Here is a 22,487-nt window from a genome sequence, read left to right on the forward strand (position 1 = left end):
CAGAGCAAGTTCCAGGACATGGTCAGAACCTGTCTCAAAAAACCAAAACTAAGCCAAACCAAACCAAACAACAAAAACAAGCAAACAAACTAAACTACTTAGGAATAATGTGTAATGTCTCAATACTTTTTCAGTATTAACAAATCTTTTATTTATTTTTTTAACTTCAAATGGTCGGCTCATCTCCTTAGATTTTAGTCTCCTTCTCCCTGTGTCCTCCCGATTTCAAACTCAGGTACAAGGAATCAAGTACTACAACATCCTTGGACCCTTCAAGACAGCTGAGTAAATCTTTTGTGTATCACCGGCCTTCTCTGACATTACCAGAAGTTTCACACTTTGCATTAGGACAAGGAAACAATAATTTATTTGCTGCCAATAGGAAATAACTGGGTCAAGTAATGACATTTCAAGACAGGTAAGACTTACAAGCCCATGTGAGGGTGGATGTCAGGAGCAATGACATACAAGAAGGTGACACAGTTTAAATATCAGAGCATAAATTAGAACTTGGAATTTCTCAAAGGCAATGGATTTGGAATCATTTGGGATTTTCAATTTTGTCTATGTTCTTGAACTAGTTATTGGCTTTTCCCCCCCTGAGACAAGATTTCCCTAGTTTAGGATGGCACTGAACTTTCAATCACATTTCAACAGGTGTGTACTACTATTCAATCCATTTTTAGGGTTTATTTATTTATTTTACAAATATTGCAGGCTTTCACAGTGCTATGTTCATCTACTTCATTTCACTGTCTAGAGTTGTAATTGTGCATATTTTTCTGATTTAGTGTTTTGATATCAGAGTAAAGATTCATGTGGGCAGATCAGTTGGTGTTTAAGTCTTCAGCATTTACAAGTGTACATGTTAACAGCCCAAGGCAGATAAGGCATTGTTGTCTTCTCAGAACCAGGTCTACCTTATTTTTCCCCCCTTGGATATTCTCTGTGTTTAGATTTCAAATGTTATCCCTTTCCCACATTCTCACCCCCCCTCCCCTCCCATTGCCTCCATGAAGGTGCTCAGGTCTGCCTTTTAAGATACCAAATACTTCTGAACATAGATTTGTTTACTGATAATCTTTTATGAAAACGTAAGTGTTAAAAGCTTAATACACAGCAAGTGGCTCATATAAAAATAAAAATTCCTATTATTAGTGTGAATGTAGGCATTTGTGCACCACAGCAGTATATGCCTGGAGGCCAGAGGCCAGCTGTGGGTTGATTCTTTTCTTCTACCTTGGGCATTGTTACCTGGTGAGCCATTTTGCTGGTCCTAGATTGTCATTCCCTTATTTATTTGTTTGTTTGTTTGTTTGTTTATTTATCAATCAAAGACAGAGTCTCACTGTGTGACCCTGGCTCATCTGGAACTCTTTATGTAGACCTGGATGGCTTGAACCCACAAAAATCTACCTCTTCTGCTTCCTGAATGCTGGGGTTAAAGGTGTGTGTCATTCTGCCAAGATAATGTCATTCCTTTTCGAATAGTATTTTCTTTTTAAATGTATTTAGGGCCTAATGTTTGTATGTATGGTGGCACACAACTTTAAACCCAGCACTCTCGAGGCTGAAGCAGGCAGATCTATCTTTATTAGTTCTAGGTCTTCTTATCTATCCAGAGAGTTCAAGGCCAGTCAGAGTTACATACATCCTGAGTCACTGTATAAAAATGTATTATTATTATTATTATTATTATTATTATTATTATTATGTGTGTTATTAAGTGCATGTGGGTGGCTGTGCCATGAACCACTTGTGGAGGTCAAGGACAATTTTCCTTTTTGCAATCTCTCCTCTACTTCCATCTTTACTAGAGTTTTAGGATAGAACCACTGCCCGGTCCAATTTGAGTTTTATAGCTAGGAAACTGAAGAAAGATGTAAAAAACAATACAAAAAACCCTTCCTCCCCAACCCACCACCTTAGCATTTCTTCTAGGCTCCGCCCAATAGTTACCTAGCAGCAGCTAGGTAGGCCTGGCTTGCTATAAAAGGGAATGTCTGCCCCTCCCGCTTCGCTCTCTCTGACCCCTTTCTCCCTCTCCCCCTTCTCTCCACGTGTTACTGGTCGGGCTTTTTCCTTCTCTTTCTCTCTGTCCCCTCTTTCTCTGCCTCTACTCCCTTCTTAGCTCCCTTTCCTATACCCCCAAATAAACTTTATTCTGTACTAGACCTGTCTTACGGCTGGTACCTGGGGGTGGGGATGCCTCAGCATTGGCTCGATGAGGCAGCCCCTCCCACCGCACCTTATCGCGTTCCACAAAACACATCCTTGGGTTTACAAAACACATCAGCCACCAGAAAATGTTAACTCAGTTCCCTGTGTAGCCTAACTTTATCGAAGTTTGTGTTTATTCTATAAATATTTATATTGTGATGATTAATAATACTAAAATTACTAAGATACTATACTCACTAGTATGGGCTAGCTCTCCATCAAGTGGTCCTGTCCTTGACATGCCAAGGACATGTCATGCTGGGGGCACAGGGCAGAGATAATTCTGTATAGAATTAGGGCAACATATAATTTTAAGCTAATCTCTTTTTGTGAATAATTTCATTGAGCCATCAGGCCCGCCGAAAAGGATGGGCAATCTGGGGCAAACGCGAAGAAGACAATTTCCTGGTAGTTTTCGGTCAAAGAGGGGCTAAGCTTCAGGGGGGGGTCACAACGTGACACCGTCCCCAGGGATCTCAGCCTTAGGAGGTTTGGCTGGGCGTTCGGAGGCGGAACCCGTCGACCTAAGTTCACAAGTGCACCCCGACCACCTTTCCGCGGTGGTTTCGTACTTCTTCCGGTGGAGACGCACCTACTCTGTACTGTGGGGTGCCTCTCATGTGGCGATAGCTCTAGGTTCGAGATGCGATAAGAAGGCGGCTAATGGAGGGGTGGGAACCGTGGCACAGAGGACAGCTGAGTGATCCGACGCGCGGAGACAGTAAGGGGCCACGCTAGAGGCCGAGCCACTGATCCGCCCCCTCCTTGCCTGCTTAGTGCGCACGCGCACCCGTCATCCGGGTGCTGCTGCAGGTTGCGCTGTAGCTGAGCTGGGGGCGTGGTCCCCGCGGGGGGGCGTGGTCAGCGGCTCATTGTGCGCAGCGTAGCGCGGCGCCGCTGGCCGCCCGGGGCCCGGGTTGGAAGTTGGTGCTGCCGCGGCCACCGCCTCCACCGCCGCTGCCTCCTCCTCCGCCGCCGCCGCCCTGCAGCCCACTCGCTGCCTCGGCAGCGCGCTGCTTTCCCAAAATGGCTGCCGCTGCCGGGGCCGTGGTAGCCTCAGCCGCCTCAGGGCAGGCGGAAGGGAAGAAGATCACCGAGCTTCGGGTCATCGACCTCAGGTCCGAGCTGAAGCGCCGCAACTTGGACATCAACGGGGTCAAGACGGTACTGGTCTCTCGGCTGAAGCAGGTGAGGCCCGGACGCTGCGCGCAGGGCAACGTAGGCCGTGCCGTTTAGCTGCTGCGCTTCCGCGGTCGGGGCGGACCGTGTGGCGCCTGTAAGAGCCGGACGCGCGAGGCCCGCGCCTCCGCGAGGAGCTTGGCCTTCTAGCGGCCTCGCGAGCAGCCGCCGGTCGCGCCCCCTACCTCCCCTGGGACGCCCTCTCCGTCGGCTCGGAGGCCTGCGGAGGCTGGAGCTGCAGACCCTGGGCGGCGCTGGGTACCCCGGCCTCCGGGCGGTGCGCAGCGCGTGCATCGCTCCGGCTCCGAGGCGATGGTTAGTTTTCTGACTTGGCCGAAGTTACCGTTTGATTGTGCCCAACCGTTTCTTCACCCCTGTTCGGAGGAATCGGTAGTGGGAGTTGATGAGATGATGAGAAGGAAGGTTCATCTTTTTTTTTTTTCCCCCCCAACCAGGCTTTTAATTGATTTGTTTTTAATTTTAAATTTCTGATTGCATCAGCGTAATCATCCACGTTCTCAGCCCTGTTAAGCTTTCAGGTTTATACGCGTGAAGCCTTGGAATCGGAGAGGGGAACAAGTGTACGCAATACACATTAGGAAAACTCTTCGTTATTTAAGTAGCTACAAACTTTTCTGTAATGGAACATATTTAGGTTCTTGTTCAGTATAAGTGATATGTAACCATCGACTGGGTGGAATTTCAAGTTCCATGACATTTCAATACTCAGTACACCCCCACCCCCACCCCCACCCCTTTCTGTGTAGCATAATTACTCGTTTGTGAAGTCGGTTTGTAAAATAACTGGCAATTCTAATGTCTTGAGGCTGAAGGTTTGCTAATCTATTTTCATTAAGATTTTATAAAATAAGTTTAGATAGTTTGTGTAGCATATTAACTTCTTTTTCTAATGTAGGCTATTGAAGAGGAAGGAGGCGATCCAGATAATATTGAATTAACTGTTTCAACTGATACTCCAAACAAGAAACCAACCAAAGGCAAAGGTTGTTACGAGTTCTGAACATATTTTAAAATATATTTTGGTTTATGACTTGGCTCTGCTCTGTACCACTCGCCCTGTGTATGTAGTTGCTGCTCTCTGCTGTTCCCTCTGGCGCTCTGCCTTCTTGGGTCAAGGAAGAAAAGTCACTGTCACCAGGCTCCGAGTAATTTGCAGCCTTTCAGATTTGGCTGAAGATGACCAGAAAGTGAGAAAGTTCTTTATTGATTCTGGAGAAAGGTACAAAGTTAAGTTGCATACCGAGCCATCCTAGCAGGAATGTCTGAAGAATAAAATACAGTTTGATCCATGTCTACCTTGCCCCACAATTGGCAGAGTTTTGGTGAACTTCCTACCAGACCTTTCCTTGGCTCTTTGCTGTTCTCTCTAGTATATTCAAAGTTCTGTAACCTTTATGTTTAGTGTTTTAATTGACATACTGCTCATTGCGAATTTATTCCATTATGCAGTCTAGTAGTTTTCAGTGAAATTGAAAAGACCTCATTGATCATACTAATAGCAAAAACCCCACAACTGATTAGCTAAAGAAGTTTTAAGATATGGGGATAGTCAAGGGTTTTAAATGGTGTAACTTTTAAATTGGGCTCTGTGTATTTCCAGGGCAGGTGTGAATAGTGAAAGCTAATTTTCAAATGGATATTTTGATAATAAATGGGAGTTAGTTATTCTTAAAAATATGTGGTGAGTATAATCTTATTTGAATAGTTGCAAATTTCTGGTTCTCCTGAAGAACGGTGGTAGAGGGTAGACAAATAGCTGTCTGATGCTTGGTCTGTAGTTTCCAGGCAGAATAAGTCATGGACTCCTGTGTCATTTTGTTAATAACCTAACTTTCTTTACTGCTGTACCTGATGCATACACAGTTGTAATGGAAATAAGGTGATTAAATGGGCCAAGTGGTGGTGGCACACACTTTTTATTTTTTAATCCAAGCACTTGGGAGGCAGAAGCAGGCAACTATCATTTGGAGGCCAGCTTGGTCTACAGTGTGAGTTCCAGACAGTAAGGGCTACACAGAGAAACCCTGTCTCCAAAAACCAAAGATGATTGAAATTTAGTAGAAGAGAATCTTCAATTTTGATCTTAAAAACTATGTCTTGGGACCTGGTCAGCTCACTGAGATTTCTTGATTCCAGAGTGAGTGCTTATAGAAATTAGAAAGGGATGGGGTTTCCTGCGTCAGTAGGAATGCCAGTATGGCAATACAGCTTTAGATTAACTAAGCCGTTTGGAAGACCTGAGGCTTACATTTACAGAGATACATTTATGTCACCTTGGAAGCTTTTGGTGAAGTAGGAGCTATTTCATATGAAAAAAGAATATGTCAGGAATGACTGTTTTTGTATAGGTTTCTGATTGACATTTATTTGGTATATTGTGACAGCTGACAAGCTGTGTTTAATGAGTTCAGCTCTGATTGTGCCATCTGATTTGTTCAGTTCACATGCTTTTATTGTTTGATTTTGAAATTTTTATTTTGTTTTATATTCACAGCTCTGGCCATATATATACACACATGTATATATTTAATCAGTATATATGTAAAAAACTATGTTGGGTCTTGGGGTAAAACTCTGGGACATACCATGGGTTCAATCCCTCACTCTTCTTACTCTACCTAAAATGTGTTAAATGATGATGCTCAGACAGGTTAGAGGAAAAGGGGTTTACAATCATCTTAAATACAGAATAGAATATAGTTTGAGCTCCACAGTTACAGGGACAAAAGTCTATGGTATGGATTGCATTGTAGTGGGTTCTGGTGTTTGTAATAGCATGTAGCTAATATCAAATAGTTTATATCTTGGATTAGTTCTCAGTTTTTTTCACAGTCTCTTTCCTGGGAACTTTTTAATAAGTAACCTAGATGAGAGCTTCTCCTGTTGAGAGCCACTATCATATTACTTGGGTGTGTATTATGAAAGCAGTTAAACAGGTAGAACTAAAGCTCCCCTGCCTTGTCTCAGAGATACTGTATCTGATTCCTTTTAGATTTTCAACCTTTAAAATTACCTCTAAACTTTAGCAAATTATGTATTTAGTCAGTACAGTGTTCAGAATTAAATATGATAGCTTAATTGCCGTGCATGCAGGCTTTAAAAAAAGTAGGATTTTCCTCTATAGAAATAAGTATAATACAGATTTTTGGTTTGTACAAATGTCTGAAACCTAATATTTTTGTGAGAAAATTACACAGATATTATGTTTTTATTCTGTAAAACTTTTCAAAATTATCAACTAGGAGTAGTTCACTCCCAGTGCATGGTCATTCTGCCCACTACCTGCTGTACAGTGTGTTGGGTGTTAGTTGGAGTGCGCACAGGATTTTCACAGTTGCTTCTCCCGTGCCTGCTAAGGTGAAAGATCTGTACTATAGGGATCAGTGAGGCCCAGGATATAACCTTTACACCTCTAATGGCCAGAGGCATGTAATGTGTGCTCAGATGTTTATTGAATATGTTTTGAAGGCTATTGTCTTTGTAACTACTACTTTCTAAAATACTTCTTGCTGCCTGCTTCATTTGTCAGGTTATCTCAGGATCACAGTGCTTTCTCCTTAGATACCCACTATGTGAAGTGTGCTTTGAGACTACACAGTTCACTGTATTGTTCCTTAATTTGTTACCAAGCTGGAGCTGCATTTGAAAGCCTCCTGACCCTTGCTGAAATAGCCTCTCATGTCTGGGATTGTATGTCATTTCATTCACAAAGCTAGTTCATTTGTCTCAGCCATTAAAACGTATTGTTTATCAATAAGGGTATTCTTGCTCCTTTTCAGCTGTGATATCAAACATCGTGTGTGTGGCCAGCTTGTGCCAGGGTAGCACTTTGCTGCCTTTTCTATGTCACATGCTGAAAGCTTTACATTTATTTTATGAACTCATAAACTGTTGGTTGTGCATGCATTTCAGAAAAGAAATCTTATTAGTGTTAATGGCATGTGATTTTAATGAAAAGATTGAACGGCTTAAAGCTCATGTAGATTATTGACTTATTTCATCGGCCACTCTTCTGACAGAATGAAGGGTCCTTGGTGTTGTCAGCTTCTGAAGTGCACTGTGCAGATCCTAAGCTGCACTCGTCTTTGTTACCTCTGTGTCAGCTCTTGGACTCTGGAATAGTAGTTTAGTGTTTTCCAGGTCATAAAGGTGGAATGTTTTGTTTTTTATCAAATAATACAGAAAAATATAAAGGTGCAAAAATAGCTCATAATCCTACCATCTTGAATGTCATTGTGCTTAAGTATATTTTTTACTTACAAATTTTAAAAAGATTTGTAAAATCTTATCTATGTGAGTTTTGGCCTGAGTGTCTTTATGTGCATCACATGCATGCTCAAAGAAGTCAGAAGGTATTCATTTGATCCCTTGGAGCTCAGAATCTGGATTTACATGTAACTAAACAGCCTTTCAATGCCCACTCCAGCTCTGAATAATGACATGGAGACTTAAATTTATTGTAAGCTTCAGGCACTGTGGCTGTGCAGATTCTCAGCTATTCCAATATGACAATGGCCTGGCCTACATTCTGCCACATGGCTCTCTACTTGTTCATCTTAGTTCCCATTTCAGGCTAGAAGTCCCCCTCTTAATTCTCCAGCCTAGCCATTGGCTGTTCAGCTCTTTAATTGACCAATCAGAAGCTGGTGGAGAACAACATTTACAAAAGACTAAGGCAGGAGGATATGTTTCATAAATGACAGTACCAAAGCCTGTTATTTATGAAATGGCCTGTAATCAGATTTCTGCCAGCACAGAAATCAGCATGTGAGAAGTAGAAGCATAATCTTTATACAGTATACAAAAACCTCACTCCAACAGTTACTGAAGGTTTTCAGCCTCCATATGGGTGCTAGCAACCCATCTCGGGTTTTCTAGACGAGCAACAGCCGAGTCATCACTCCAGGCCTATAGTTTTCTTATTCAACAACTGAAATAAGCCCACACCACACACTCGGTGCTCTCTTACCATACTTCTACACTGTAGGCTGAAAACAATCACTTTCCTCTCATTTTTCTCACTCTGGCCTCCGTAGTGTGACACCCATCATCTAAGTAGTCTGTCCTCTGCACTTAAGTCATTGGAATTTTCAAAAACAGACATCAGGTTCCCAGTTCCTTCATGCTAAGTGCAGACACCTGAGAAAGAAAGCTGCCAGGTGGTTCTCATGTGCAGCTGGGCTAGAGGGCCTTTTCTGGGGTGCTCTGCGAATCAGTTTTTGTATGGCCTGTATTCTCATGGCTTTTGTTTGATTCTCACGGCTGTGCTGAAATGTAAGCAAAACTAAATACATACATAATAGCATTAAGAGTCTTTTAGATTTATAAATTTTATTTTATTTTATTTGTGTTTTGCCTCTTATGTAAGGCTATGTACCTTAAAGAGGCTAGAAGAGTCATTGTATCCCCTGAAACTGGAATAATAAATAGTTGAGCCACCCCTGGGTCCTCTTCAAAAGTAGCTTGTGCTCTTAATCACTGAGCTATCTTTCCAGCCCTAGAACTGTTTTTAGTTGACAGGCATAAACTTTAGCCATACCTATTAGGAACTCAATTAAGTTTTACTACTTTTCATATGTACTAGTTTAGTTATTTTCTCAGTGTTAGGGTCAGTCCAGAATCTGGGGTCTCACACACATGCTAGGCAGGTGTTCTACTGATCTGTATCAACTTGGTCCTTTCACTGGCCTAAATCTGTGTGTGTGTTCTCATTTTCTTTAGATGACAGATTTAAGGGACTTTAAAATTAAATACTTTGTATATTAACTTGTTTTGATGAATATGAATCACCTTTGATATAATACACATGCATCTATATACATAAATATATATATATATATATATGTGTGTGTATTTATGTTTTTTAAAAAAAAATCAAACTTGGGCTGGAGAGATGACTCAGGGTTAAGAGCACTGACTGCTCTTCCAGAGGTCCTGAGTTCAATTCCCAGCAACCACATGGTGGCTCACAACCATCTGTAATGGGATCTGATGCCCTCTTCTGGTGTGTCTGGAGACAGCTACAGTGCACTCACATACATAAAATAAATAAATCTTGAAAAAAATGAAACTCATTCAGTGACTGCTATATTTAAGACAGGGTACAAGGACTTCCTGAAACTTGGTTCTATTCGTTCAGTGCTAGTTAATTGAAGCTAAAATGTAGCTGGGTATGATGATGTATGTATTCCTGTAATCCCAGCACTTGGGACGAGGTCAGGTGTTTTAATTTTGAGGCCAGTCTGGGCTATATAGGGAGACTGTCTCAAGAATAAAGTAAAATTAAATAAGAGTACCTAAAGCTCATGTCAGTAGTTACCATAAGGCAATATTTCTGGTTTAAGTATTGTATGGTGGGGCTGTTAGGTGGCTCAGTGGTAAAGGTGCCTGCTACTTACTGTACAACCTGAGTTTGATCCTGGGTACCCATATGGTGGAAAGAGAAAACTGACTCTAGGACATGTGCCCATATACAGATACATAAAATAAAATGTAATGAAAAAAAAATCCTAGGCTGCCTGGATGGTTTTGGGAGGAGGTTTTGGCTGGAAATGTCAGTGGTCATTTGGAAACCATACTCTTTGCAACAGAAATTTTGTAACTAAGCTTTCTTCCCCCCTAAACTTGGGATGGACTCAAGGCTTTGTGTCTGCTGGGCAAGAGCTCTACCACTGAGCTAGCTTTATAACCCAGTCCTTATCTGCGTTTCATAGGAGCGGCTCTGTTCAAAGGGTAAAGTAACTTGGAAAAACTACTTTAAAATCTACTTAAGTGGATTTTGTTTTGTTACTTTTTCTGAACTTAAGGAAAATTGTAAACCTTGATAAGGACCAATTTATCTTTGGAGAAGAAAAACCAATTTGTAACCAAGAACCTTTATATCTAGTTCTGAAATGTATAAGTTGTGAAAACTAAAAGAAAGTTTTGTGGTAAAAGCCAGCTCTTTATAATCTGGATTTATCCAGTTCGATGTAACCATTCATATATTACATTAAACAAATATATTTCTTTTATCTTTTATATTCTTTTCTATTTTGAGACAGTTTTTTTTTTTTTTTTTTTTTTTTTTTTTTGTGTGTGTGTGTGTGTGTGTGTAGTTATGGCTGTCCTGTAATTCACTCTGTAGATGAGGCTGGTCTTGAACTCAGGTATCCTCCTGCCTTTGCCTCTCAAGTGCTGATTAAAAGCATGCACCACCAAAGCCAGATAGGTACAAATATTTCTAATGATTGTGAGAGTTTAACTTAGTACTCAGAACATTTAGAGTACTCACTCATGCAAAGCCTCTCAGTGTGCACTTCTTAGACATGGCTGTTTCAAGGTTTTATTAAGAAGTATTGCCTACACAGTGTCATTCACAGACTGTTTCCAGTTTGTCAACTTTGGTTTATATGATTTTTTTTTTTTTTTAACTCAAGTAGCATTTTGAAAGCTGGGACTGGTGGTGCACACCTTTATCTGGCACTTGGGAGGCAGAGGCAGGGTGATTTTTGAGTTTGAGGGCAAGCCAGGCTATACAGAGAAACCTTGTCTTGAAAAGCAAGAAAACAAAACAAAACCCCTCAGCATTTTGATGAAGTTTATGTATTTCAGAATCATTACTATGGCTTTAATTTGTTTTCACTTTTTATTTTTTTCCCAGACAATGTTTACTGACTAAAGCACTGGAAAGTAGCGCATGCAGTCTTCATTCCTTGAGTTAGCCTTTCTTGTCATCATGCCACTTTCCTTTGAGCCCGTTTGCCTTTCTGTGCTACATGCCAGATTTCCTGAAGGACACAGGAAGTAAAGTTGCCTTATTAGCACAGGCAGAAATGGTTACCGGTTGAATGAAGTTTGCTAAATGTAGTATTATTGGAATCTGTTTATTCTTGAAGTCCTTTCACATCCGTGACTGCACAAAAACCTACAGATATAATTTTTGGCATCAGTTAAAGTTAGTCTAGCCTTGTTGACAGGAGACTTTGACTTCTATGTTACTTCTTAACCTTTGTCCCAGTTAGGCCTAATAGAAATCTAGACCTTGGGCTTACTAGTGTCTAACCTACGACTTAGCCTGTTATGATCAGTCAGGGGTTGTAGGACACATGAACACCTGCTGGCTGTAGAGCCAATCTGGGATTTCCACTGTATGGTGCACAAGGTAGCTTATGCAGGTTAGCTGTATTTGTGTGGAGTGGTAATAACTTTTCATAGAGGAAACAGTTACAAAGTTACAATATAATTTCAAATTCAGCATTAGTTAAATAAACCCAGAGTTACAAATTATGAAAACGATCAAAAGCTAATGAGTTTTCTGTTTTCTCAAATGCTGTGTACCGCAGTCTCACTGCTGTGTTGCCCAGTCTTGTCCTTGTGGTTTTAAAGTTTATAAAGATATAGTAGCCATGTAGTGCTCCTGTGTAAAATGTCATCTAGAAACAGTGCAGAACATCTGTCAGACATTTCTTTGTACCCTCCACTACCTCTTCTTGACTGTGTGTCCTAGTGCAAGTTACTTAACTGTTGTGAGTTCCACACTTTACTTTCTTTTTTGTTTTTGTTGTTTTTCAAAACAGGGTTTCCCTGTATACCCCTGGCTGTCCTGGAACTCCCTCAGTAGATCAGGCTGGCCTTAAACTCAGTGATCCACCTGCCTCTGCCTCATGAGTGTTGGATTCAAAGGTGTAGACCACTACCACCCAGCTCACAGTTTACATTTTTTTAAACAGATTTATTTATTTTTATGAGTATGGGGTAGCTGTCTTAATACACACCAGAAGACGGCGTCAGATCTCATTACAGATGGTTGTGAGCCACCATGTGGTTGCTGGGAATTGAACTCAGGACCTCTGGAAGAGCAGTCAGTGCTCTTAACTGCTGAGCCATCTTTCCAGCACCCACAGCTTACATTTTTAAATTTTTTGATTTGGAGCCTTTATTTATTACAGAGAAATAATTGAGCACCTGATCCATTTTAGCTCCTAAATGATCTTGGCTTCTGGGAATGGAATTGGGCTCGGCTTAAATATACTCTTCAGCCTCAGTTTTCTAGTTTATGGCATGAGCGCTTCAGATTATAAGTATGCGACTACAGAGCCACTTCTTGTCTAGTCTGGACAGCAGGAAGCATGTAAGCAACAGCACTGACTACTTGATGCTTGAATTTCCAATCCCAATAAGCCTGTATAAAACCACACAATCTGTTTATTATAATTGTAAGCTATAAGCCTAGATTGGGCAGATCTAACACTCTACTAACTTATTCCCCAGCTATAAGACCCCAGCTACTTGTGGTTTCTTCTGGTCACGTATTTTGGTCCAACATGGCTTCCTCCTATTCTGTCTTCTCTCTTTCCCCCCTCTTATTCTTCTGCTGCCTCTTTTTCTGTACCATCTTTTCCTGTACCACCTTCACTCAACCCTCCAGCCCCACATTCCCCTTCCACTGCCCAGTCACAGGCTGTAGCCTTTATTGAGCAGTTAAAATGGGGAGAAGGTTCTCAGGAGATCACCTCAGTACTTGATGGGCTACAGTACTTAGTCATCCTAAACAGTTTGTACTAGCAGCTGTTAAAAGGACTGGGGTGGGTTTAAGCCTTGTGTTCTCAAATGAGTTGCATAGGCACAATGCCTGTGTAAGAGTAACTATTAATTTTAAATTTTCTATCAATATACAAAGATTTATACCAATAAAAACCTTAAACCAGTATCAATATATAAATTCTGTACTAGTGAAAGAAATTATAACTTCAATTTTGCATCAAATATAAAGATTTTTACCAATGTAAGATTATAGCTATGCAATACTTTGTTTAAAAAGTACATTTAATATCCTATTTCTATTTGTCTATTTGTCTAATTTTTATAATGGTACTGTATTCCCTTTTTCTTTACCTAAGGAACGATAGAGAAGAGGAAAGGAAAGGTAGAAATCCCTGAATCTAAGCTGTCTCGTTTCTTCCCTGTCCAAAGATAGAACATTTTCAAATCATCTCTTAAAATGACAACATATCTATAATTCACAAAATAACCAAAACCATCTACCCCGACCTCAGGAACTGGGATTATGATCTTTTGATTGCTTCTTGCAGAATTGGGGCTTAGAATTTTTTTCTGGGGGGCAAGAAGGGAAATAAGAAGATTGGTTTTGTCAAAGGAAGGCTAGCTGGTATCATTTGCCGTCCAGTGTCTGTGCTGAAAAAGTTCATGGCTCAGCCTGTAACAGTCTGAAAGGCTAGATGGGAAGTGTCTTGGAAGCTAGCTAGTCTCTAGTCTTTATTGACCAGTTAAAATGGGGAGAAGGTACTTGATTGGCTGCCCTTCAGGGGAAATCCTTCTTGAGGAAGCAGAATTAACATCAGAATACAAACAGCTTCAGGACAACCAACAGCTACTGGTAGTTTTTGTTGAAGTGTAATTTGAGCTTCCTTTAAGTAAACTTAAGTAAGTGGCCTTCCCCTTGGAGTCGGCCTGCTGTGTGCACCGGGCGGAGGCTAGCGGCTGTAAACTGAATCAGCCTCTCCCTGGAACAATGCCTTGTTAGTGGGCTAAAAGAGTCTCACACTGGAATGGAGAATTTAGCAAATGATATTGCTGGTTTGGAACGTGTTACTTGCCTCTAAGCTCCTTTTCTCTTTTGTAAAGCAGTGGAGCCTGCCTGATGTATCCTAGTATGCCTGGTAAAAAGTAATTTTAAGAAGTGCATTGTAAATTGTATGACACATTTAGTTACAAAAAGAAATTTAGCACTTTTGAAGCAAATAAAGGAGTTTTCCCTAAGCCTTGTCCTCTAGGCTACTTGGGGCCGTGTATTTGTAGGGGGGATACAGGCTTGAGGTTTTAAAAATCTTTTCCTCTGAAAAGGTAACATCCTTAAAATTAAAAAAAATTTTTTTAATGTGTGTGTTGGCCTGCATGTGCATACATGTTGTGCATAAGTGTACTGCATGCCTGTCTGGTACTGGGACATAGCATAAGAGAGCATCACATCCCTTGGAACAACTGTTCTTGCAGATGGTTGTGAGATGCCACATGGGTGCTGAGACTAGAACCTGGGTCCTGTGTAAGAGTTGCAAGTGCTATTAGCTGCTGACTCATCTCTCCCAGCTTGTGAATATTTTTGTTAACAGATGCTCTTCTCTGATATAATAGAATAATTAGCTTATTTGCATCCAGTTTTTAGAAAAGCAGTACTTCTGCTGTTAGATTTCTTCAACACACTGGTACATTTTAATGACAGGACTATGAAGGGCAGTAGTTCATGCATTGTAACCCTGGCACTAGAAGGCTGAGGCAGGAGGATCACTGGCATTGTAAAGCCAGCCTGAGGTACATAGTGAGTTAAAGAATTTATATATTCTCACAGGCATGAGCTGCTACTTGAGTAAATGGGAAGCACATACTCCCAGCCTTGTTTCTTACATTGCGCTTCCTGTTCTCACTCTCACAGAAAGGGTGAACGTGTCAGAGAGAAGGCTGTGGTGGTGGTTAGGGCATACGGGAAAGACCAGCTTTTTAACATTTAGCCAGAGCTAGACTCTGGGGTCACTGACTCTTAAGCCTAGGCAGCAGCACTGTTGATACTTTTTACAGGAAAATGCAGTTCAGTTTGCCTCAGAAGGAAATATCTATTATGTTTCGGAAGAAATGGGAAAGAAAGGTTAAAATTTAAATACTAAAGTTTCAGTGTCTGTGATTTTCTAAAGATGGCATTTATGGTACATTACAGATTTTTAGGTAGTTTTTTTGGGGGGGCTATATTGAAGACACAAGAAACTTAGCATTGGCTTTGTGGACTTTTTTATTTTTCAACTAGAGTAGCGCTCTATAAATTTCACCAAATAACATAGTTTTGAAAATGAGGGCTGAGAAGGGAAATCTTAAAGTCTACCATGAGGCTGGGAATAGTCTGCATTTGGAAGTCAGTTTGGCCTTGCATCAGCTAAGTGTCATCTGGCCCTGATGCTAAAGTGGTCAGGACTACTGAACAGTGGAGGATCTAGAAGTTTCTCCTGCCTCACATCAGCTAAGCAGCATTTGATGCCAAAGTGGCTAGGACTGCTGTTCTGAGGCTTTGGGGAAAAGCACATCCAGGCAGCCACTGCATCAAATGACCTTTTCCCTTTGTGGAGAAGTGAAATGTCCTAGAAACAGATCTAGGCAGTTTGTATCAACTGGCATGTTCTGAAGATGATGAGATAGACTTCTGTCATGTAGCCCAGGTTAGCTTCAGGCTTGAGAAATAACTTGAGTTCTTGATCCTCCTGCTTCCACCTCCCACGTGTCTGGGATCACAGATGTGTACCATCGTGCTTGGTCAAGTGTGAGATTTTATTTTATAAGAGGAGGATTGAGGATTTTATGGACATTGAGTTTTGAATTTGGCTTATGTATCTGATTACATAAATAGACTATAAAATACTGTAGAAAGGTGTTGCTACTGTTGGCAGAACTGGAGATAGAGAATATATGTCCATGAGGAAAATGGACCATTGGCATTAGGTGAGCTGAGGTTGGTGGGTTCTGGGCAGCATGCATGTCAGTGAGGTGGCATGGCTTTGGTAAAGCTTTCTTTGTCTTGTTTTGTTTTTGTTTAGGATAGCTGTGTCCAGGTGTTTTTTGTTTGAATTAGCTTTGTAGAGGAGTCTAGGAGTGGAAATGATACTACAGAGTAAGTGTAGAATGATCTTTTCTTAAAGTAATAAAATACTTGTTGTTAGCCCATTTTCCTTCTTTCACAGGTAAAAAACAAGAAGCAGATGAGCTGAGTGGAGATGCTTCTGTGGACGATGATGCTTTTGTCAAGGTAAAGTGTCAATCAAGGTTAGGGTGTTTGCTGTGCGGGATGAGTTCATGGATATTGATTGGAATAGTAGACACAGAAGTACATATTAAATACTGGCAAGCCCACGAGCTCTCATAATTGAGGTATAAAAGAAGCAACTCTTTAGCTAAGAGAGACATGAAGAAAAACTTAAGCTGGGTGTGGTGGCACACACTTTTATTCCTAGCAGAAGCAGGCCTAGATTATAACAGACTCTTGGCTCAAAAAAAAAAAAAAAAAAAGCTAACCCTAACCCATGCATTTGGGCACTCAGATGAGGATCTGGGAACAAGCAGGGTGATGGTGTGTTAGTCCCACAGGAAGGTGCTGGTATGGTTTTCAGTCTGTTCATTGCATTAGCTTTTATATCTATGGTAGGCAGGATCTGATTGTGTAGGGAAAATTGCTGATGTGTTACTACCTAGTAAAAAAACCAAATAAAGAATCTGTTATGCCCTTTAAATTACACTGAAAAAGTAATTTACATAAAAAACAGAACATTTAAGTAATAATGATTGGGGCAATGGTGTTCTGTGTATTACAGTTACAGAACAGCAAGTTGTTTTAAGTTGTAGTTGGGTATTTTATTTTGTTTCTTTCAATGGAAAGTGGTGTGCTATTCATTGGGTCTAAAGGACTGGCATCTGCAGGTATTAATGATCACAGTTCTTTTACAATCGTGTGCGTTTTTCTCATTTGTTCTGGATTCTGTGTATAGTTAATTCATTTTGTCACAGTTGTCTCGGTGTTTGTGTATTCTGCCATGAGGTCCGCTCATGTTCACTTTCTTGCCTGTAGCTCCTATGGCCCAGCTCCGGTTCATCTCTGCTCCACATATACCCACACCACAGAGTTGGAAGAAGTTAGTTGAGATAGTTTTAGGAACTGTTTGCCGGGGGAGCAACTAAACTTAGTGATTGCATTCTTGTGTCAGCTCGATTGAGCCTTTAAGAACTCTTTAAGTTTTGATGTCTGTTATTCTTGTGCTGTGTCTTTTATTGGGTCTGTTTATTTGTTATTTTTTTTCCTATTTACTAATGTGTGATTAAACAAAAATTGTAAGTTCAAAAACATTGCAATTTGTAAAATCATAGGTTTCTGATTTATCATTGTTTTATATGCATTGGTGTGTGTTTGCATCAGTGTTTGTGTGGGGGATGTTGGATCCCCTGGAGTTACAGATGGTTGTGAGCTACCATGTGGGTGCTGGGAATTGAACTTCAGGTTCTCTGGAAGAGTGGCCAGCACTCTTCACCATTGAGCCATTGCTCCAGGCCCCTGGACTTTTAGTTTTGTAGGGTTTTAATTTGTATCAGTCATTTGGAATGTCGGGGAAGACACATGCTTCATTGAGGAGAGTAGTGAGATGGCCCATTTGCTTGGAAGGGCACCTTTGTGTCAGCCTTAAAACAACTTGTGATATCTAGAAGAGCAAAGGGAACTTTTTGTTTTTTGTTTTGATAATTCTACCTGAATGTACCTTTAGTTCTTAATATTTCTTTCTTCACTTTGAAAGTATATGTAACTTACTTGATAAATAATTGAATTTCTTTTCTTGATTCTAGAATTGGTAATTTTGAAAACTTTTAGAATAGTGGTGGTTAAGTGGCAGCTGGTGCCTAGATACTTGGCCAGTGTAGCAGCTGTTTCTGTGTCAAAGTGAAGTCCAGGGTTGCTTCAGAACGGTGCAGTCCCTTCAGGGACACCCTCTGTTGTTTGCTTCATGCTTTTGCCATCCTCAGTTTCCTACCCTGCTATCAGCTCCCAGGGCTCTCCTAGTCACACCCGGACCCACTCTACAGTCACCATGTGTTGTGGACCAGCACGGTCCTTGCTGCCATCGTCCCTCACTAGACAGTCTTCCCTTTCTGAGTCAGCTACAAATGGCTAGTAGACTGGGCTTTCCTCCTTAGCCCAGAAACAACTTAAATCCTGATTCATGGCAAGAATACGGAAGGCACTTGTATGGCTATCAGCCCTTTCTCCCACCAAAATGCTATATTTCTGTATATTTTGAAGGAAACACAGACCTTGTACAGAGCTAATCCCACCCTGTGTCTCTCTTCCTATTTAAATTGGTAGTGAGAAAATTTAAAACAAATACCTTTAAGTGAATATTATGCATACTTTTCAAGAGTAGACTGATGCAGCAATTGGGAGTTTATTACTAATTTCAAGTAAACTATTTATATATACATATGGCTTCTAAGCTCTTTGATATTAAATGAGACTGTAGTTGGTTCACTTCTTAGAAGCTATGCATGCCTCTGGACAGTTCTTGTCCTCTTAAAAACCTGAACTTAAAGTACCTCTCTAGGATTCAGCTTGCTTTTTCAGTGTGAAATTTGAGATCCGGTCATGGCTCATTGGTTTTGGTGCTGACTACCTGTTTAAAAGACAGTGTATGTGACAGGTAAAAATGCTTGCACTTTCATGCTGGGAGTTTCATGAAGTACAACCAAATCTGCCATATATAGACTTGTAAATTTCCGAAACTGTTTGGTGGATAACCCACACCACTACCTCTAGTTGTACCAAATTTTCTTACCATTAAAAGGACTGTGAATTGGAGAATCAAGAAACACATGACCAAGATGGAAATGACGAGCTAAAGGACTTGGAAGAATTTGGTGAAAATGAAGAGGAAATTGTGCATTCCCAGGAGTTGCTTTCTACAGAAGAGAACAAGAAAACTCATGAATTTATAGAGGCAGAAGCAATAGAAGATAGAGAAAAAGAGGACATCGAAAGTCAGGTCTTTAGTCAGTTTTGTTAAAACATGACACAGATAAATTAAGATTTACTAATAGAAAGTTTTTTTTTCTAGTTTTGATATGGAGGTCCCAGAACTTAAAAATTTTATTTACAAATTACTTAGAATCCTATCACCCAAGGCTTTTAAATTTTCTGCTTATTTTACATGTATATTTATATGCCACAAATAGCTGTTGATTCTGTATTCTGCTTTTATATAACATGCCATAATGACTTCATAATTAGGTTATTTTTTGTGTGTCTAATAGCCTTTTTACAATCTTGGATAGTGAAGCTTTTTTTTTTTCTTATCATTGGAAATGGGTGTGCCTATTTCACTCTGCCCATGCCAGTATTTCTGAGTGGTAGGGCGTGCCACCCCCTTTACTGCTTCAGTAGGATAACATTTATTTATTATCAAGGGTAAGAAAATTAAAGTTTAATTATAAAGCGATTTTCAGGTATTTCCTTTAAAACAGACCACTTGTCCTGCTTTGAAGTATGAAAACCATTGGATTATAGGGGATGAGGACTGTTGTTCTACCCTAGTAAATGAGGGGCTCCAGAATTTTTTAATTCTGAAGAGGCATGACTGAGTTTTTAATTTTTTTAATGTTGTCATAGAGAGTGTAGCCTGAATTCCTGGTTTGGCGCCCATAGTTAACAGAGCATGAGGCAAATGATAACCAGGTATGAGTGTCAGAGCATTCCCACTGTACCCGTATGTTTTGTAAAGCAAAGCTGTTGTATACCTTTTACTTAGGAAACTGAAGCTCAAGAAGGTGAAGATGATACGTTTCTAACAGCCCACGTAAGTTTGCGCTTAGCTCCGTGAGTATGTGTTGTGGGTGGAGGGCTCGGGAAGGTATTCTTCTATTTTTACTTTGTAATTCTTTAATTCCTAAAACTGCCTTGTTTGATCCTGGACTTTGAATGTGATATGAATAAACTGTTGACAGCTGAAGGTTCTGGTACCACAAAATGGTTAGGAGTTGAGGTTCCTATTATCTTTAGAGTTAGAAAGTTCAACTTTTGTGTAAAATAGTAGAGACTTCTCAAAAACATACTTTATAGGAAATCTATAATCTTGTCTTTTTTTCCCAGTTTGGTATAAAATAAATAACTTAGAACTATGACATCCTTTTCAATGCTTTGATTTTATTTATTTATTTATTTAACATTACTAAGGTAAACTTTGATAACAGTGGAAAAATTTTCTTGTTCTTAACATTGTTGTTTGGGGAATGTCCTGGTCCATGTTATGCATAGTGTACATTTGAAAGTGTGATTTCTCAATGTTGTAAAACAACTTTTATAGCTCAGTTTCTGCAATGTAAAAACTGACTTCTGTCTTCATTTATTTACAAGGACCTGTTTTTCTGTCTTCATTTATTTACAAGGACCTGTTGTATTTTAACTTTTTATGGGCCATGCCTTCAAACAGAGACACTGTATCACTCAGTGTTGACCAGATTGCTAGATTTAGGGGAAATGATTTAATTTGGAACTCTCAGTAGTGTCTACTTGAAGAGCAGTTACAGGAGAATGTGTTCGCAGGAGAGCTGGGGCTGAAGGAGTGGGTTCCTGGCTAAGAACATTGGCTGCTTGCAGAGAAGCTAGGTTTGGATCTCAGCACCCACCTAGTGGCTCACAGCATCTGTCACTCCAATCCTAAGGGTTTAGAACACCTTCTTCTGACTTCTACTTGGCACCAGATGTGCACTTGGTGCACAGACATACATGTAGGTGATGCACATTCTTTTGTGGTTCTCTGGCCATTGACCCTCACAGGTGCAGTGAGGTGAGCTGTGGCTCCTGTTCATCTCAGTGGAAGAGAACTGGCATTTCTGGAAGCAGTGCTTCTGGCTTCTTGGAATACTCAGGAAGGGGCCATTTGGACTGTGAGGGCAGCAGGCCTGTTTCTCTTCTCTCTGCACAATCATTTCTGTATGATGTGCGAGATAAGTTTTAGATGCAGGGAGTAAGTACTTTTCTACATTACTAATTTTCAGAAAACTGAAATTGAACTTTGTATTTTTGGCAACTAGCTTTTTGAGTTCCACTATTGGAATACTTCCATGGTTTCAAAGATTGTGAGCTGCATGCTAGGGTGGTATCTGTGATATCTGTGATCCCTGTTTCCATCACAGGCTACTTTATGACTACATGTTAAGCAGGAGGAAATAAAGTACTCAAGGAACACTTGTCTTTTTTAAGTTTAAACAAATTTTTATGGGATAGAATAAGCAAACCATCCTGATAGTGAAAGAAAACAGTTACTTCAGAAACCAAGATATAGCCATATTATATATATATAAAAAAAAAAAAAGATAAGGAGGCCAAATCTTTAGAGAAATTTAAAGTAAAGTATTTTAACTCATAATTACAGTGCATAGTGTAACCCCAGCCCTTGGAGTAAAACAGGGTTGCAAGTTCAAGGTCAGGTTGAGCTGGGTAACTAGATCCTGTCTAAAAATTCACAACAAGAAATTATAATGCCTTTATTTTCCTTTGTGAAATTATGTACATGCAAAACACCCAGAGACATACAAATATATGCTGATTGTCCTGTGAGCTGATGCGTCTAAAGGTTTTATATGAATACATTGGACGCCTTAGGGTAAAGTGCATGTAACTATTATGCATCTTAGCTGTTTCAGCTCCTTTAGTCTGTTTTACATCTATATTTTGCATCTATATTTCTGCAGCTTTTAAAGTCAAATGCATTTTCCATGGCAAAGTTTAATATATCTTTAAAAGAAATTATTAATAGAAAAATGATAGTGTCATTAAGTAATGAAGTCAATATTCACATATTCATTGAGCTGTGGATATTTTTTACAGGTCTTGTTTGAATCCAGAACTATCCATGTGATTAATTGGCATGTCTGTTATGCCTTTTCAATCTATAACCTGCTCTCTAACTTAGTTTTTCCTAGATTTACTTGTTGAGAGACATTGTTGATTATCTCATAGAGCATGGGTTGTAACGTCTTCCTTAAAGGGCCAGAGAGTAAATACTTCAGCTGTTTGGGCCGTATAGTCTGTGTCATAACTACTCAGTTGTGCCATGGTGGTGTGAAAGCAGTTAGAGATGATGTAAAACTGGATGGGCTTGACTGTTTTTCAATAAAAATAGCAGTTTCCCAAGCCCTGCATTAGAGCCTCCAAAGTGTAGATTTTGCTGGTTGTATTCCATGGTGCCTTTGAACACATTTCTGCTTATAGTCACTGGAAAGTTGGAGATGGGCTATCAGATTCAAGTACAGTGTGAGAGACAGTGGCTTCACTGCTAGGATGCCACCTGAGTGCTGCCTTTTGTATGGATCCCAAGTGATGAGTTTCAAAATGGTCATAGTATTTACTGAAATGTTTCTAGAAAAATTAACCTTTTGTGTACTAATTGGCTGCCAAGTAGTGTCATTTATTAAAGGAGAACCAGGGTATATATTGTTTTTTTTTTCCTCTCCTTTTATTGACCAGTTTCCAAAACAATGAGCTAGTTTTC

The 22,487-nt window shown here is 40.1% G+C and overlaps 1 protein-coding gene across 5 annotated transcripts in view; it reads left to right on the plus strand.

Annotated features, from left to right (window-relative positions):
* Window positions 1-3,209: 3,209 nt before the first annotated feature.
* SLTM (SAFB like transcription modulator) overlaps window positions 3,210-22,487 on the plus strand; it is a 44,648-nt gene continuing 25,370 nt past the window's right edge. For all 5 annotated transcript variants that reach the window (XM_080934030.1, XM_080934031.1, XM_080934032.1 and 2 more), the window contains exons 1-5: window positions 3,210-3,408; window positions 4,316-4,403; window positions 16,143-16,207; window positions 18,783-18,980; window positions 19,743-19,790. In XM_080934030.1, coding sequence (XP_080790156.1) covers window positions 3,247-3,408; window positions 4,316-4,403; window positions 16,143-16,207; window positions 18,783-18,980; window positions 19,743-19,790 — 561 coding nt within the window. In that variant the 5' untranslated portion in view covers window positions 3,210-3,246. The remainder of the gene's footprint in view (window positions 3,409-4,315; window positions 4,404-16,142; window positions 16,208-18,782; window positions 18,981-19,742; window positions 19,791-22,487) is intronic.

The sequence above is a fragment of the Micromys minutus genome (assembly GCF_963924665.1).
Source record: "Micromys minutus genome assembly, chromosome: 21".
Taxonomy (NCBI): domain Eukaryota; kingdom Metazoa; phylum Chordata; class Mammalia; order Rodentia; family Muridae; genus Micromys; species Micromys minutus.